General features: G+C 38.9%; 1 protein-coding gene across 8 annotated transcripts in view; it reads left to right on the forward strand.

Moving 5' to 3' along the window:
- Positions 1–16,499, forward strand: part of ROBO1 (roundabout guidance receptor 1) — a 1,154,304-nt gene that overhangs the window by 745,369 nt on the left and 392,436 nt on the right. Inside the window, exon 1 of one of the 8 annotated variants that reach the window (XM_005548416.5) lies at positions 603–1,695. The exons of the other annotated variants lie outside the window; for them this stretch is intronic. Within the exon in view, the coding sequence (XP_005548473.3) occupies positions 1,641–1,695 (55 nt within the window). The 5' untranslated portion in view covers positions 603–1,640. Of the gene's footprint in view, positions 1–602; positions 1,696–16,499 lie in introns of those variants that run through there. 8 annotated transcript variants of the gene reach the window in all.

The following is a 16,499-nucleotide window of genomic DNA, read 5'->3' on the forward strand; positions in this document are numbered from 1 at the left end:
AGTTGAAAGAGAGGGTTTCAAATGAAACATGAGGAAATGATCCCAAGGCCCAACCCTGTGCCTTATGATTTGGGTACCTTTTCTACAAGACTTCCACAACTGCAACTTAAAAGGATGGTCGTAGAGACTGCCCATCTACTGATATGTTCTGGATAGTTCTCTGTTTACCTACTGTCCTAAAGGCATGTTGCTCAAAATTGCTTTTTTTTTTTTTTTTTTAATGGGACTGGCGAGAAGTGAGAGTGGAGTTGAGAGTCTATTCCAATTCCGGGGAGCGGCAAGGAAGAGGTTAAGTTGGACCAGGAGGATTTTTGAAGTCTTTGGCTGGGAGGTTCCATTTGGAGAAAGGTGCAGGGGAGCTAGGGGTGGCGAGAGAAACAAGACAGGTTCTCATTCGCCTGGATTTCCGATTCTGAGCAATTGGATTCTCACCTGAGGGCGCCATTGGGCACCCCTGGCTTGTGGATGGAAATACTGAGGAGCAGAACTTGCCTGACCCGCGCCTGGAGAGTAGAGGGAAGCGCAGCAAGGACCACGCGGCCCCTTTAAGTATTCTGGGGCCGGGGAGGAGAGGGAGGAAACCGGGAGCCGCCGGGACTCGGGGAAACCCACAAGCAACTGAGCTGGAGCGGAGGCAGCGTGAGAGCAGAAACTTCAGACGCCGCTGATCCGGGAGGAGCCGGGGGAGCCGCGGCGGCCGTCTCTCCCACCCGCAGCAGCATCCTCCCTGCCGTTCTCTGCCGCCCCGGGGAGAGCCGGGCGCTGCCTCTGCAGCTTCCACGAGCCAGGGGTGCAGGCAGCTACCCCCGGGAAGTTTGGGCTTCTGCGTAGTTCAGGGGCGCCTGCGAGCGCCCCAGCCGGCGAGGGGCCGGGGGCGATGTTGGGCGCCGCGCGGGGCTGGGGGCGCCCGGAAGACGTGCGAGGGTCCGCGCTCCTGCCGCCGCCTCCAGTACCCTCCGCATCCCGCAAGTGATGGGAACAAGGGCCCGCCCAGGCCGCCGCTGTCGCCGCACCGCCCCCTCGCTCGCCCCCTGCGCGCGGAGTCACCCAGTCACACTCCCGGCACCCCGAGCCCGTCCTCCGGAGCTGCTGCTGCTGCTCCTTTGGCTGCCGTCGCCGCCGCCGCGCGTGGCCCGCCGCTGACTGGGCTCGCGGGGAGACGGAGCCGCACTTTTCGGCCCTGCCGGATCCGCTCTCACACCCCAGCTTGGCCGCCGCCGCCCCGCGCCCGCCCGCGCCGCGCCGCGCCGCGCCTGCCCCGGCCGCACTCTGGGGGGGCGCACGCCGGGAGGCTCGGCCCGACCGCGGAGGCAGGAAGCGGCGCGACTGCGCTTCTGCTTCGGCTCTTTGTTGTTCGCTTTGGATGGTGCTTCTTGAAAGTGTCTGAGCCGCCTCGGAAACCCTGCGGCCGGAGAAGACAGACCTTGGAATTCTTCCTCCGCAAAAGTCTCTGAGATACTGACAAGCGTCCAGAAAGGTCGACGAGTAATTGCCCTGAAAACTCCCGGCTAATTGACCCACGTTGCTTATATTAAGCCTTTGTGTGTGGTGTGTGTGGTGTGTGGCTTCATACATTTGGGGACCCTATTTCCACTCTCTCCTCTTGGCATGAGACTGTATGCAGGATCCACCCGAGGACAATGATTGCGGAGCCTGCTCACTTTTACCTGTTTGGATTAATATGTCTCTGTTCAGGTAACCCCGCGTCTTCTTTCTTCACCCTTGATCCTCCCTGTTCCCCTCTCTCCACTTTTCACAATCAAACCCAGAATTGCATTTTGGTTACGCGTCCCTCCCAAGGCGGGAGGGGCTCTATTCCTGCAAGACTTTTAGGCGAACATGTTCCTAGTTCGCATTTGGGGTTGTCTCTTTTTCCCATTCCCCAAAACCTCCCCTCCGCCCCTGAACCTCCTCAAGACTCTTTGCAGATCTCGGCCTTTTGCCAAGTTCAGGGCACGCCCAGATTACTCTGGGCAAACGCACGTCTAAGCACTGGGGTGGGAGGAGGCCGCGGCTGGCGGGGAGCTGGGGCCCCCAGGATGAGCCGAAGTGAGTATCAGCCACTGGCCGCTTCCCTGGGGAGGGAAATGTGCGCCCTGGGAGCTTGTGGCCCGCAGGCTGGCCAGGATTCCTGAACCTAGTCCTCCTCTAGCCCCTCCTCTTCCGAGCACAAGGGGTTATTAGTAGTTGTTTTATGTAACCAAAGTCTGTAATTAAATTTGATTCTGAAGAAGCTTCATGAAATAACTTCTTCTTAAGGTAGGATATAAAATAGCCACTGCCTCGCTGGGTTTAGAAGGAAACAGGCGGTTGCCAGCATCGGAAAGGGGACAGTTAGTTGCCTGGGAAGTCTCACTGGCGAAAGAAAACAGCTGAATTTGGGATGTTTAGGATTAATTAAATCATACTGAAATTCCATATGAAGTGTTGGAAGGATGCTGAAACGGGGCCCTTCTGACCTAAGAGGACACACTGTATCTACACTTGCAAATAGTTTTTTTTTTACCCTCCCTAAGAAACTTTTTTACTATGGGTGAACTGAGCCACGACTCAACTTTTGTTTCTTTCTTTTTGGTAGATTCTGGTTTCAATCACGGATCCGATTTCAAGCTTTAAAACACACGCACACACACACGCACACACACACATACACACTGGACCTCGGAATTTTTATAGTCACATTCTCATACTGAGCTTCAAGTTGCATCAGGGCTTATCGGTAAGAGTCACTCAGTTTGCACAATTATGAAATGATTTTAAAGGTTAGTTTGAGCTTTTGTGGTCTATGATTATCATTTATGTTTTGACCGGGGATTTTACTTAAGGCAGATAGTTAACAGAGTAAGAAAAAGGGGGGGGGGGGGGCGGGGTGGAAATAAATAAATAAACCACATACGTCAGCTAAATGATACCGAATAAACTCCTAAAATAATTTTAGCCTATGAATTGTGCTTGCTGGCTGAAAGTTACAAGGAAGATTTGCAACTAAAGTACATTTTAAAAATTATTAAATTGTTTCTCCTTTAAAGAAAACAAAGTGAAGTTTCAACCTGGTGTGTCTCATGTATGTCACAGTGGAGGGATGAGTAGACTAACTCCTTGGGGTTGGCATTCCCCATTTCCAGCTTCTCCTTCTGTAACGCCTTAGTTTTCCTTAGTTTGCCTATCGAAGTGATTGAATAGTCCCTCCAATCCCCCACACCTAGCTGTGGATGCAAATCAAAAACATTAAAATCTGATCTCTCTATTTGCCTCTCTTGGCTGTGTCTCTCCCTAGTTTAATTTACAGCTTCAGATACCTTTGAGATTTCTGTTGATTCACCTTTCTGGTTAAAGTTTATTTACGTGTGTAAAGTGAAGTGTCATTGTGATAAATGACTGGAGGGGCAGATTACTGAAGATAGAGGGATTAATGGTCATTAGTTACTGTTTGAGTTGAGTTTGTATATGTTGGAACATTTTATCATGGCTGTAGATTAAAGATAGGGTCACACTAATAAGGTATCACTGAAAGCTGGTCGTGTCAACTTGGAAATTCTGTCTTCACTTGGAGAATTATTTGGGAATATACTCTCCTGTTAGATTTAGTAATCTGAGTAGTAAATATCAGAATTGTAATTTGAATAGATATGAGACAATTATAATGTTAGAGCTACATTGATTTCTAGCTTTTAGAAATCTAAAATTTCTAGTTTTTCTGTTCCTTATTTAATTTTCCATTTAAGCCATTGATGATTTTTGTAAACCTAAGTTTTTCCTATAGGTGTGCCTATCTACTTTGCCACTTTTCAGGACAAAAGCTTCTTTCCAAAGTGCTCCCTCATACCTAGCCTGAAGCTTGCTATTCCTCTGATAACTTTCACTCACGCTGTGAATCTGAACTTGGGAGGCCAGACTATTGAGCTGCTAGGGTGAGTGCATTGATTTGAATAATACTTCACAGAACTCAAGTAACTAGTAACCTGGGTGTGTTCAAGACACCTGGTCAGAGAATGAATGAAGTTCTTGAAAGATTGTGTTTCATGTCTTGCCCCAAGCCTAGGATCACAGTCTATCACTTGTTAATGGAGTGTATTTAAGAGAAATGTGGTGAGCTTAAATAAATCAAAGTGTACTGAGAGGATAACTTAACCTTCAACAAGATTTAACCTGTGAAAGCATCTATTGGTTGTCAGTTCTTTTTTTCTTTCTTTTCTTCCTTTTTTAACTGTCTGCCAACTTAACAAAGTCTAACACTTTTCTTCAAACAGATTATAAACTCCATTTTGGTATGTTGATGGCATACTTAGTATTAAGTGTTGTGCTTAAGAGTGTTCACTTCTTACAACCTTTTATCTATTAACTTGATGCTACAAAAAATAACCTTTCATTCAATGAAACTGGGATGTAGAAAAAGTGGTTATTCCTTCCGAAATTCATTTTTCAGGTATATTCCTTTAATTAGTTGGTCTGTCTGCCTTTTTTATGGACAGATAGACTTCTGGTGAGTTTGTGGGGTGGGAGGGTGCAGGGAGAGGTAGCCCTGAAAAAAATCCATGTGCTCTCTCAGGATCTAACATTTTTCCTTCATAGACTTCCTCTTCTCCAATCCATTTGCTAAAACCTGCTTTTAAGTGAAAAAGTAATTGAATTTCAGTTCAAACTTAGGATGAGATTTGAATTTCAAATAAATGATAGTTTACTCATACTGTCTTTCTTTTTCTTGGGTTTTTTTTTTGGTGGGGGGAGGGGGTAGGGTTTCTCTTGGGAAGAGGAACTTTTTTAGGTAAGTTTCACTATTTGAACCAATTGTCTGGTCTCTGGTCTATCTTCCTCTCTTCCTTCTTCCGTCTTTCTTTCTGGTAAGATTATTGTGTAGTTCCAATATGATCTGGCTAGTTTCTTTATAACCTTTCTGGCTTTTAAATGTACATACTTAAATACTGTGATATCTTTTAAAATATCTTTATTTCTTGATAATGGACATTCTAATGCATAAGACATTTATGGCTAAAAGGTCTTAGAACAGAAAGTTTACCTGAAGTTTTTTCTTAGTCTTTGCTACAACAAATGAAATATTCTTATGTCAATTAAAGTGACACAGAATGCTAAATTTCAGACTAACAATGACCATTTATTTTTCATTTTTACATTGACTAGATATCTATAATTTAAAATAACTGGGCAACAGGAATCCAACGGGAAGTAAGCAGCATAACAGCTTCTCAGTGAAGACTATAAGTGGTTGAATCTTTATTATCATCTGTATTAATAAAAGATGTTATGGTGATACTTTGGTTAATTTTGGCCTTTAAAAAATGTTTAATTTTTAAAACAAAAATATAAACTGCCCTGTGAGCTCGAGTTCATATAGGAAAATAGAAGGAAAGCAAAGTTATCATTCAATTTAAAATTAGGCCTAAGGTAATCTGTAGACTACATGAAAGGAAAGAACCAAAAAGAAAAATAAAGTAATAAACAAAAAGCAGAAGTCTAGAGAAGTGTAGTAGAAACTGGGTCTAGCATTAAGCTAGTTTTAAAATATAGGCGGGGGTACAGTGGAAGTAGACCGAGCGGCCAAGTGTGAGTGCGCCCTCTGACCACACACAGCACAAGCAGCGAATCCAAAAAGTGGATTTCTTTTTCTTTTTCTGAAACGGAGTCTCACCCTGTCACCCAGGCTGGAGTGCAGTGGCGCGATCTTGGCTCACTGCAACCTCTGCCTCCTGGGTTCAAGTGATTCTTCTGCCTCAGCCTCCTGAGTAGCTGAAATTACAGGCGCCCACCACCATGCCAGGATAATTTTTGAATTTTTAGTAATAGAGATGGGTTTTCGCTATGTCGGCCAGGCTGGTCTCAAACTCCTGACCTCAGGTGATCTGCCTGCTTCGGCCTCCCAAAGTGCTGGGATTACAGGGATGAACCAGTGTGCCCGGCCCAAAAAGTGGATTTCTGAAAATATGATGTCAGTGTATATACTCTTAAATTCAACAACTATATAAAGAACTAGATAGTTTGCATGTTTAAAACTACAAAAAAAAAAAAAAGCAATTTGAAGCATGTTTAACTCTTTCGTGAATCAATAGAATAGTTTTTTTTTAACCTACATATGATAAGACTTTAGAATATTGACTGCCTCAATGTATATACAAGACCGATACACCAAGTAGTTACCTTCTGTATCGTAACGCTTTTGTTTAAAGGAGACCAGTAAAGTGGAAGAAGGAAATAATTAAAAGATGAGATGGAGTTCAAACTCTAGGTGCAATAAGAAACTTTATGGAAATGGCGACTTTTACTATGAAACTAGGACTATCACTGAACACTCGCCATTATCTTATTTAATGCTCATAAAAATCCTATGACATATATGCTGTTGTTTCTAAGATATTACTGTGCCCCGATTTTATTGTTGTGGAAACTATATCATAGAGAAGTTAGGAAATGTGGTTCAGCAGGGATTTGAACCACGCTGGCTCCAAAACTCTTAACTACTGTGCATTTTCCTAGTTGAAAGAGAGAAATGAAGAATTTAAATAAGAAAGATTATGGTTCAGTCGCTTTTTATTTTAAAACTTGTCTCAAAAAAAATCCACTTACATAAGACTGTGGTTTGAACACTTGAGAATTTGGATGGAAGGTATTATTCTTCCTGTTATTAAGAAAATGGTCTCTAATTTTTAGATCACCAGGCAAGACAGTCCGTTCTTTACATCTAACCAGTTCACATTCAGCCTTGATGATGTCTGCATTTTCTGGCATGCTTAAAAGAGGAGACTGAATGTGATTCCAAACATTGTCTGCTGGGGATGCAGATGCACATGGCTTCCAAGTTGTATTTTGGAGAATGAATGGCATTGTCCTTCTTGCACACTTGAGGAAAGATTTTGCTCTGCTCTGAATCCCAAGGCAGATAATTGGTACTCCTCCCAGAAGAGCCTGTGGAGAGACAATCATTTCCCCTGTGGTTGCTCTTAGGCTGTGGGTTGAGTATGGGCTGGTGATCATTTAGCAGATGAGCCTTCTGCTTGACTGCTGTTCACAGATAACTCACTTCATGGTTACTGATCATGGAGGGGCTGAGCCTTAATACCTGGTTGATCAGCTGGTTGGAAACTGCTTATGCATAGCCAATAAAGTTGCCATCCTGTGGAGATCAAAAGGCTACCTCCATTCTTTACAATTCTGGATTAGCATGATTTCCTTTCCCCTTCACCCTCCACTTTCAGCCCCTTCCTTCAATCTTGCTGTTGAAGAAGAGGAAGAAAAAAAGATGATCTGTGGTGTACGGGGAGATAGCTTTGATCTCCACTGCTTTGCTTTTTCCTCTCTCTTTTTTAACCATCCAAAAGGCTATTTCTAACACCGAAAGGTGTCATGTTGCTTGCTTCATGGGAGAGCTCAGCCTCATTTCCCTTCAGCCAAAACAGGCTGCTACAAATCCTCTTATTTCTGCGATTTTACTTGGCTTCCAAACATCTTATGACAGTGTTGTTCCACACTTAAGATAATATTTTGAACAGCATGACTGTGCATATCTTTCTGACTTTATTCAAGGAGAGAAATACCTCTGTGGCGTTCACAGCTGTCCATGGCTTAGAGCCGGAAAAGAATATTCTGTTTATTTAATTTAATTAATTCATATTATTTTTTGGGGAAAGTGGATAGAAGGTAAGCAATTGTAGAAAATGTTCTAGGATCACAAGATGAGACTAAATAGTCTATCTGGGCTTAATGCTTGTCACCTAGTTTGACACTTAAATGAAGCGTTAAAAGCACCATCAAAGGATACAAGCAAATGTCAACAGAGCAATGTGGTTCTGTGTTAAATGGGAATATAGTCTTTTTGTGTCAAGTGATTGCTTTGTATGCAGCATATAGGAAATAGTCGGTTTTGCTTCCTAATAATACAGTATTTTGGGTATCTATTTTTAAAATCATGTTAGTCTTTCAGTTAAGTAGAGCAAGGTTTACTAGAACACATTTTTAAACTACTTCTAGTAATAACAGCTCACAGTTAAAACACTTTCTCAAGATGCTCTTCGTTAGATTTCAGAAAGTATTAAGTTCAAAATATATCTAAATTCAACTCATCTGTACAGGACCTGAGAGCTGGGGACAGCTTGTCCACAGTCAGCCATGTAAGGAGCATGGAGTCCTCAAAGCTCTTCTCTAAGATTATTTGAGTTCTGCTTGAAACACAGTTCGTATGCCCAGTTTGTATAGAAAGTTAAAGAGTAAAAAAGTCTGTTACATGTGATTATTAAGTACTTGAAAAGCCATTTCAGGTATATGTTATCTCTTGATTTAACTTATAATTTCAATGAGCATAACAAGATAGTATTCATATGACATAAAAGTCTTTGGATCATGTTAGGTATGGTCATAATTTATGCAGCATTATGGAGTATATATATAACACCAACTTGCTAAGTTTATTCCTGGGTTTTGGTAGAAGAGGAAACAAAGCTAGATTTTAACTTCTCTGCACTAACGTGATTGGAGCCCTTTTACATTATTATCAATTTCTGGTAGAGTAGGAAAAGAAAATGAAGCCAAAGAATGATTGAATCGGGTCACAAATGTCTGTTTCAATATCATTTGGCGACATAGTGCTAATGAGATACACTAAGTCTCATAAATTGATCTCCAACTTAACTTGCCTGCTGTTACATTTTCTTGTTTAGCATGTGATTTTCTTTTTTCACTAATGGTAGACTTTTAATTTGGCTAAAGAAATGTATCTATCTGCAATTCCTTTCCTATACAAGAACATGTCTACTTTTTAGTTGCAGAGCTCTAAAGCTGATTTTGTGTACTTAGGCTTTATTGAAAAGGAAGTCTGTCACTCTGAAACTTCACTGAAATGGTCCTTGCTCATACAACAAAGTGAGTTAAAGTACCTTTGTATGTGTTAACTACACATACCTCTGGGTAGCTTTAAGCTTCTTTAGTTGCTTGGTTTGGGAAGTAATTTCAGTATATCCAGACCATTCCATTAGCAAGTTGTCTGAGTAAAGTAAACCAGCTTCTACAGGCTGTGGAAAATAAAACGCATCTGTTCATTTCCCTTGTATCTGAAGAGAAGTGAAAATGCCCTAGCAACCTGGTAGAACGACCACTTGCTTAAATTAATGAATTTAGTAATATAGTTGCAAAATCTAAATCTGTAGAAGAAAAACAGGGGAGACGTAAAGCTTTCATTCAGATATCTATGCAAATAGGAAGGGTATTCACTGACAAGATCATTGCTATTCATCTCCATGAATTCAGATTGAACACAAGCATCCTAAGGACAGCTTTGATTTAAATTCAGTATGGTGATGAAGAAAAAGAAACTCATTGTGTTATTTGATCTTTTCTCCTATCATGGGTCATTGAATCTTAAGCACTCATTGCTTTTTAAGAGTCTATATATAGATATAGATAAATATATATATATATATATATATATATATATATATATATTTTTACATGATGAAAAAACCCAAGTGACTTATTAAGTGATGATTGATGCAGTAGTATAGGCCCAGCTGTATACACGGAACTGGGAACACTAGGAATCAATAATATCTCTAATAATAATGGTAATACTGATAATGCCTAAAAGTTATACAGTGTTATTATCTGCTTGACAAAGTGCTAACATGCCTTATCTTATTTAATACTTAAAACAATCACATTAGAAATGAATGTGTTGTTATTAGCCCTGTCTGTCAATATGAAAAATGAGGTTCAACAAGTTAAGCTCTTTCACTATGGCCAGTCAATGTAGTAGAGTGAGGATTTGAAATTAGCCTGTCTCATCCCAGAATTCCTGCTTTTCATGATTCTACAAACACACTATACTATTCCCTTAAAGATAATGAATGTAGATGAAACAGTGTAAAATATGTTTAGAACATATTTAGATGCTTTTTTGGGAGGGAACTACATCATGCTGCCAACCTGTTTTAGTTCCTTTTTAGATGTTTGATTTTTATGTTGCATCTTACTGTCTGTTGCTTTCTTCTCTTTGTCACATGATAACCCACAAAAAAGAATGTACCCTGGTATTACACACCCTACAACACAGAAATGTTAAGTCCAGCCCCATAATATGGTTTTTTCAGTGCTGTTCAGTTTGTGGAATAAATTTGAAATAGTAAGTACCAACTAGTTTTTATGATAGCTCAATTGTGTGAGTAGAATTGTCCTTATAGAGAAAGTAGAATCACTGTTATCCTTATTCTATAAGGAACTGATTGTTTAATTTTCATTTTTTGATTTTGATAATAAATGGTGATAAGATGTAATTGATAATAAAACATATTAAGCAGAAGCTTAGTTAGAATCTGTGATTAGCATTCCTTTAAAGGTGTGTTCTTCTCCAATGACAGGTTTTACGGAAAACAAAGACTTTAGCATTGGTTCACATAATTCCTGCCAGTGAAACCTGTATGAGTCTGTAATAGCTACCAAAAACAGAACTGTAATCGATACTCTTTCAGAAGTAATGCAGTTGGTTTGGGGAATACCATTCTTTTGCTTTTCTTACTGTTTTAAATATGTGTTTCTGACTATGGCTGTTGTATAATTTCTTAGGTAGGGTTTTCTCAGCTGAATTCAGTGGTCTTCCAAAGTTATTTCCAAACACGTAGATGGGATTGTATATTTACATTCATCTATTTCCATAGGTTTGGGAGTTTACATAAGGCTTAAATGAAAATTGAAGCTTTCCCCAGTTTTTTCCTCTATACTACTAATCAAAACAGTATCATATCTAAAACTTTCCCTTATTTGAGACTTGGTTCTTATTAAGGTTTTTACATTGTTTTAAAATATACTTCAGGCTGGGCATGGTGGCTCACGCCTGTAAACCCAGCACTTTGGGAGGCTGAGTCGGGTGGATCACCTGAGATCAGGAGTTTGAAAGCAGCCTGGCCAACATGGTGAAACCCCATCTCTCCTTAAACAAACAAACAAACAAACAAACAAAATATATATATAAAATATATATAACTATATATATATTTTTTGCAGTGAGCTGAGATCATGCCATTGTACTCCAGCTCAGGTGACAACAGTGAGACTTCCATCTGGAAAAAAAAAAAAACAAAAAACAACACACACACACACACACACACACACACACACACACACACACACACTTCAGGACTGGGTGCAGTGGCTCATGCCTGTAATCCTAGTACTTTGGGAGATTGAGGTGGGAGGATTGCTTAAGCCCAGAAGTTTGAGACCAGCCTGGGCAATATAATGAGATGCTACAGAAAACAAAAACAAAAACAAAAACAAACAAAAAACACAACTTAGCATGGTGTAGTGGTGCATGCTTTTAGTCTCAGCTACTTGGGAAGCTGAGGTGGGTGGATGAGCCCAGGAGGTTGAGGATGCAGTGAGCTGTATTCATGCCTTTGCACTTCAGTCAGAGAGGAAAAATGAGATCCTGTCTCAAAAAAAAAAAAGTATGTATACATAAATATGTATAATATACAATATACATATGTGTATACTATGTATGTATACATATACATGTATACACACACATGCTTCATAATAAATATATTTCAGTACATCCATTGCTTTGCAGTTTGCCACTCATTTAATGCTACTTGTTTATTATTAATGGAACTTAATAATGTTATTTTATTCCTCAGTAAACTACTATCAATCATGATAATAATAAAAAATTATTATTCAGCAGCTGCCAACCTTTGCTGGTATTAGATACTTTAAGGAATGTTTCAGGCATACCTGATAATGTGCAAGAGCTTTTAATACAAGATTCAAGTTGTGTACACATAGACCACAAAATGAAATGTCGATTTACATTAGTGAATTGTTGGCGCTATATGAATGAAAGATGTTTCCGATGTGATGAAAGAAGGGAGAATTGCATTTTGGGAACAGGGTTTCCCATATGTTGAAAGAAGGGAGAATTGCATTTTGGGAACTGGGTTTCCGATATGTTGAAAGAAGGGAGAATTGCATTTTGGGAACTGGGTTTCCGATACGATGAAAGAAGGGAGAATTGCATTTTGGGAACTGGGTTTCCGATGCGATGAAAGAGGGGAGAATTGCATTTTGGGAACGGGTGGGTCAGGGGATTAACTTCGTCAGGAAACGCTTCCTGGAATAAGTAGGTTCCCAAAGAAAGGGTGCTGAGAGAAATAATAGAGAAAACTTGTTTGACTAGGGAAAGTATTTGAGAGGTGCATTTAGGAGTGGTGATCTGAAAATCTGCTTTAAGAGGTAGACTTTACAGCTATTGGTTATTACAGAATTTCACTTATGACATTGTTGTATTGTAAAGAGCATTATTTAATAATCTCATTCATTCTTTCAGTCACCTAACCAGGCAACAAAGTAGAAAAAAAATGCTCATTCCCTGTGCTTAAGGAATTTATGGTAAATGGTTGGTTGCTGTGTAGGTGATTTAATAGATGACCTCTTAGTGAGCTTATATTTAGACCATAAAAAATAATGCATATGTTAATTAGCTTGATTTAACCATTCTACAGTGTTTGCGTATTTAAAAACATGTTGTACACCATAAATACATAGAATTTTTATTTGTCAATTTAAAAAATAAATAATTTTTAAAAATGCTTCAACCAAATAGAGAGAAGGTGAAAGTAAAATAAATATAAATTTGATAACCTAATTCTTAGAGATTAAGATATTTGTTTTCTGGCATTTTCTTTGAGGTTATAGATAGCAGTAGACAGATAAAATAGGCTTTGATATAATGCTGTGTGTATTTTTATTTTCAATCTATCAGAGAATCCTTTGGACAGTACCTTGGACTATCACTATGTCTCTGTCCTTCTGCCCTCTCCGCGGTACCCTGAGCACAGTCTTCATTCTTTGCTCATTACTTTCTGTGTCAGGAATTATCTCTTCATAGCATAGACATTTACAATTTTTATAAAACTTGTCTGCATATTAAGCTAAAACCTAATTCTAATTCCTGACCTACTGGCCTGGTTTTATCCTCCAAAGCTACCCAAGGTAAATCTAATTTAGTTTCAGTATTCGAAGAGAGTTATTTTGTTCTTTTTAAACTTGTTATTCTTCAGGCACAAGATGCCCCCCCCACCTTTTTTATTTTCTCATTTGATAAAGATTCATTTCCCTTGGTTATGTTGTTTTTGTTGTTATTGTTTTAAGTATATCTAATTAGCCAGTGTCTTTCTAAAGTGTAAGGTCAAGTTTGAGGAGTCTACCTTCCTTTTTATTTAAAAATGTAAATAACTTTTAACTTTCTCCTAACCATCCAACAAATCTTGCATTTTATAAGTGTTCCCTTGGTATCCTGGGATGTAATGCTTTTCTGGATCAGGAGATTTAAAATGTATTACGAAGCTAGGTAACTGATCTTTTCATCTTTTTTTCCCACTGAACCATCTGAAGTCTGGTCTAAAGTCACAATCTCACAAATAAAACCTAAGAGATTCTGTTTTCTTGTTTTTTTTTCTGATATTATTTTGTAAGGGTTGAAAACTGAAATGCCTATACAAGGTCTGCTTAGAAAGGAAGTGCTTGTATCAGGGCCAAGAGGTGGTTGGCTGAATCTTGCTCCAGGGAAATACAGCCTCAATGTCGACAAACTTTCAGATGGACTTTTCAAGAGGAAGCATACATTTGTATTTTTAAATACAATTTCCTAACCAATAAATATGGATAGATGAGTGTGAATGAATAATAAGTGCTTGTACCAAATATGGTATACAGGCCATCATTTTGTGGCTGCAGTATTACACCGCTCATCCTACGGCCAACTGACCAATCTGTTGCTGCCTATTTCTACTCGAAATACATCAGTATCTCCTTACTTTTTGTTATCTTCTGTGTTTTACATTTTTATTTTTCTGGTGTTTGCCCTCTTCTTTGTATAGTTACTAGTTAAATGTTTACACAATGGCTTACTTAACCAAAAGCTTCTCCTTTATTGGTAGCTATTTACATTTTACAAATTGTATTTGTTGAGCTAGGCAAAGTGATCAGTTTTACTGTTTATGTTTATTCTTTTGTCCTAAAGCTAACAAACAAAGAAAACAAAACCACGAGCCCTTTGATGAGCTAAGAGTCCCTGATGAGCTGAATAAATAAATATATTCTTGAATAAGAAGAGAAGTTATCAACATGGTTTTAAGGCTTACTGATTGCTATTAAGAGATGCACCACTGTGTTGCATATGAATTACATGTTAGGAAAATACATTAAGGAAATTTTAAGAAATAAAAATAAAGAAAATTGAGGTTGTGGCTGGATTACAAAGAAGTCCCTATCTTCTGCAAGTATTTATTGCAGGATTATTTTTAAAATCTAGTTTCTCTTATTTGTTTTGTTATTTGCTAATAGAGTATTAGTTATTTGACAGAAATATTTTCAGGAGAGAAGCTTAATCTAAAGGATTGGTAATCATTAACAATTGAATATTAACCAGAAATGAAAAGAAAGCATCTCTGAAATAATTTGTCAGTGAAAAATGTTATTTAACTTACAAAATATTGATTTGTGCACAGTTTTCAAGAGTATATATAGCATTTCTGTGAGGAATCTTGTGCATATTTCATAAATGTTTCTGAAATGACATTTGGAGGATTTCTTTAGGCAACATAGAAATGGTATAATATGCTCAGGTGGTTGAGATATACTACAAAACTAAATATATGAAGAAACTTTTGTTAACTCTTTTTTTTCCTTGGGAAAACTTGGTTATTTTTTGCAAAATTTAAGAAAAATATTTCCAAATGTAGAAAATTTTATTTTTCATTATGTTTCACGGTAAAATGCATAGAATTTCTTTTTGTGTCTGAATGATTCATCCTGCTGGAATAATATGGTAGTCCCATTGGGGATCATTAAGAGCATTACTCATGTAAGACATCTATCAGGGGCAGCCCTCCTCATGCTAAATTCTAGAGCTACAGCTCAGGAATAATATGAGATGCTCACAGGCATGAGGAAGGGAATAACGTCTGAGTGGGAGAAGGTCAAGGCACGGGCAGGGAAGAGGTCAGGAGCAGTAATGTGCCCTGAGCAAGGAGAGCGGATTCATTTGAAGCTGGAAACCATCAGCAGCATTTTATTGTCCATAGGAGGCATGTTTAAAGATGAGCATTATCTGATGCTTGACAAATAGCTTGCCAATAATAACGGATTCTTCATGATTTGAAAAGACAGCCATGATTCCCACATTTCTTTGGAAATTGTTTCTATAGATGATAACTGCAGCCTTTAGAAGAATGTCATGAGAGTATATTAGCTGATTTGTCTAAGCTTTGATGATTTTTATTGTCCCTGGGACCATAACTCTATTTCTTCTCCTTATTTCCTTACAAAGACCTTTTCTTCTTTGTGAACCATAGAAATAAAATGTTTAATTCATTTTCTTATGAGACGGTACCGTGTATTTGGGTGTGTTGGAATTGCTGATTTGCTTACGTTGCACACATGCCTAATTGTGGCACCAACTTTAACCACATGAATACACTCTTACTCCTCTGGCTTTTCTAACATCTGCTTCCTCCATGTGGGGATACTCTGTCTATATCCTTTCCTCTCTGTTCTTTTCCCTCCCCTGTTTTCCATCCCAATTCCTGTTTGTCCTAGTGAATCAATACAGGTGTCTCATCTTCCAGCTAATGGGACTTAGCTGTCCCAGTCACCTACCCAGGACAGATTTGAGGTACTTCTTATCTTTCTCTAGCACCTTCTACATACTGTCTTTGCCCACAGTCATGCCATATTGCATACACTCATCTGTGTCTCCTTTCAAACTATGAGAGTCTGTGTCTAATGAATTACTTACAACTGGCACATATGTCATTCTGTGAATTAATAAGTGATTTAGGGAATAAAATTGGAGTATGAATTTCTTGACTTTGCTTTGACAGGAGTTATAGAAGGAATGAATACTCTTTCTGCTTTTTGAGTAAATTGTTATTTTAAAAACAGAAAAATGAACACATGAAAGAAGAAATACCAAAATTGCCAAATATCACAAATTTACATCCCCATGTTAAAAAAAAAAAATTCAAAACTCTTGGAACAACTTGTGGTAGAAATGTTGTATAGCACCAAATTTGGAAGTAGTTTATAAATGGGGGCACTCAACAGTTATATTTGTACTGAACCTCACAAAATAGATTGCTAAGGACTTTGGATGTCTACCTTGGCTTGGAGTTTGTGGATTTTTCTATGGGTTTTCTGTAGACTGATTATGGTATAGTGCAGGAGAAAAACACGTCTTGGATTTAGAGTAGGTTGTTGCTGGCTTTGAATCTGCCATTAAGTCGTTTTTCACCACACCGTGGTTGTGTTGTTTTTCATCTGTAATAGAAGGTAATTGAACCAATGGATATTTCAGTCTCTTCCAGAATTGAAGTGCTGTAGTTTTTAACTTAGGAATAACACAGTGAGCAGGATTATTTCTCAATGAATTTTTCCTCCTTGGTGTGCTTTTCAGTAGAGCATAGGTTATAAGGCTTCAGGGTTAAAATACGTAGGTTTGA

This window comes from Macaca fascicularis, chromosome 2 (assembly GCF_037993035.2).
Source record: "Macaca fascicularis isolate 582-1 chromosome 2, T2T-MFA8v1.1".
In the NCBI taxonomy this organism is placed as follows: Eukaryota; Metazoa; Chordata; class Mammalia; order Primates; family Cercopithecidae; genus Macaca; species Macaca fascicularis.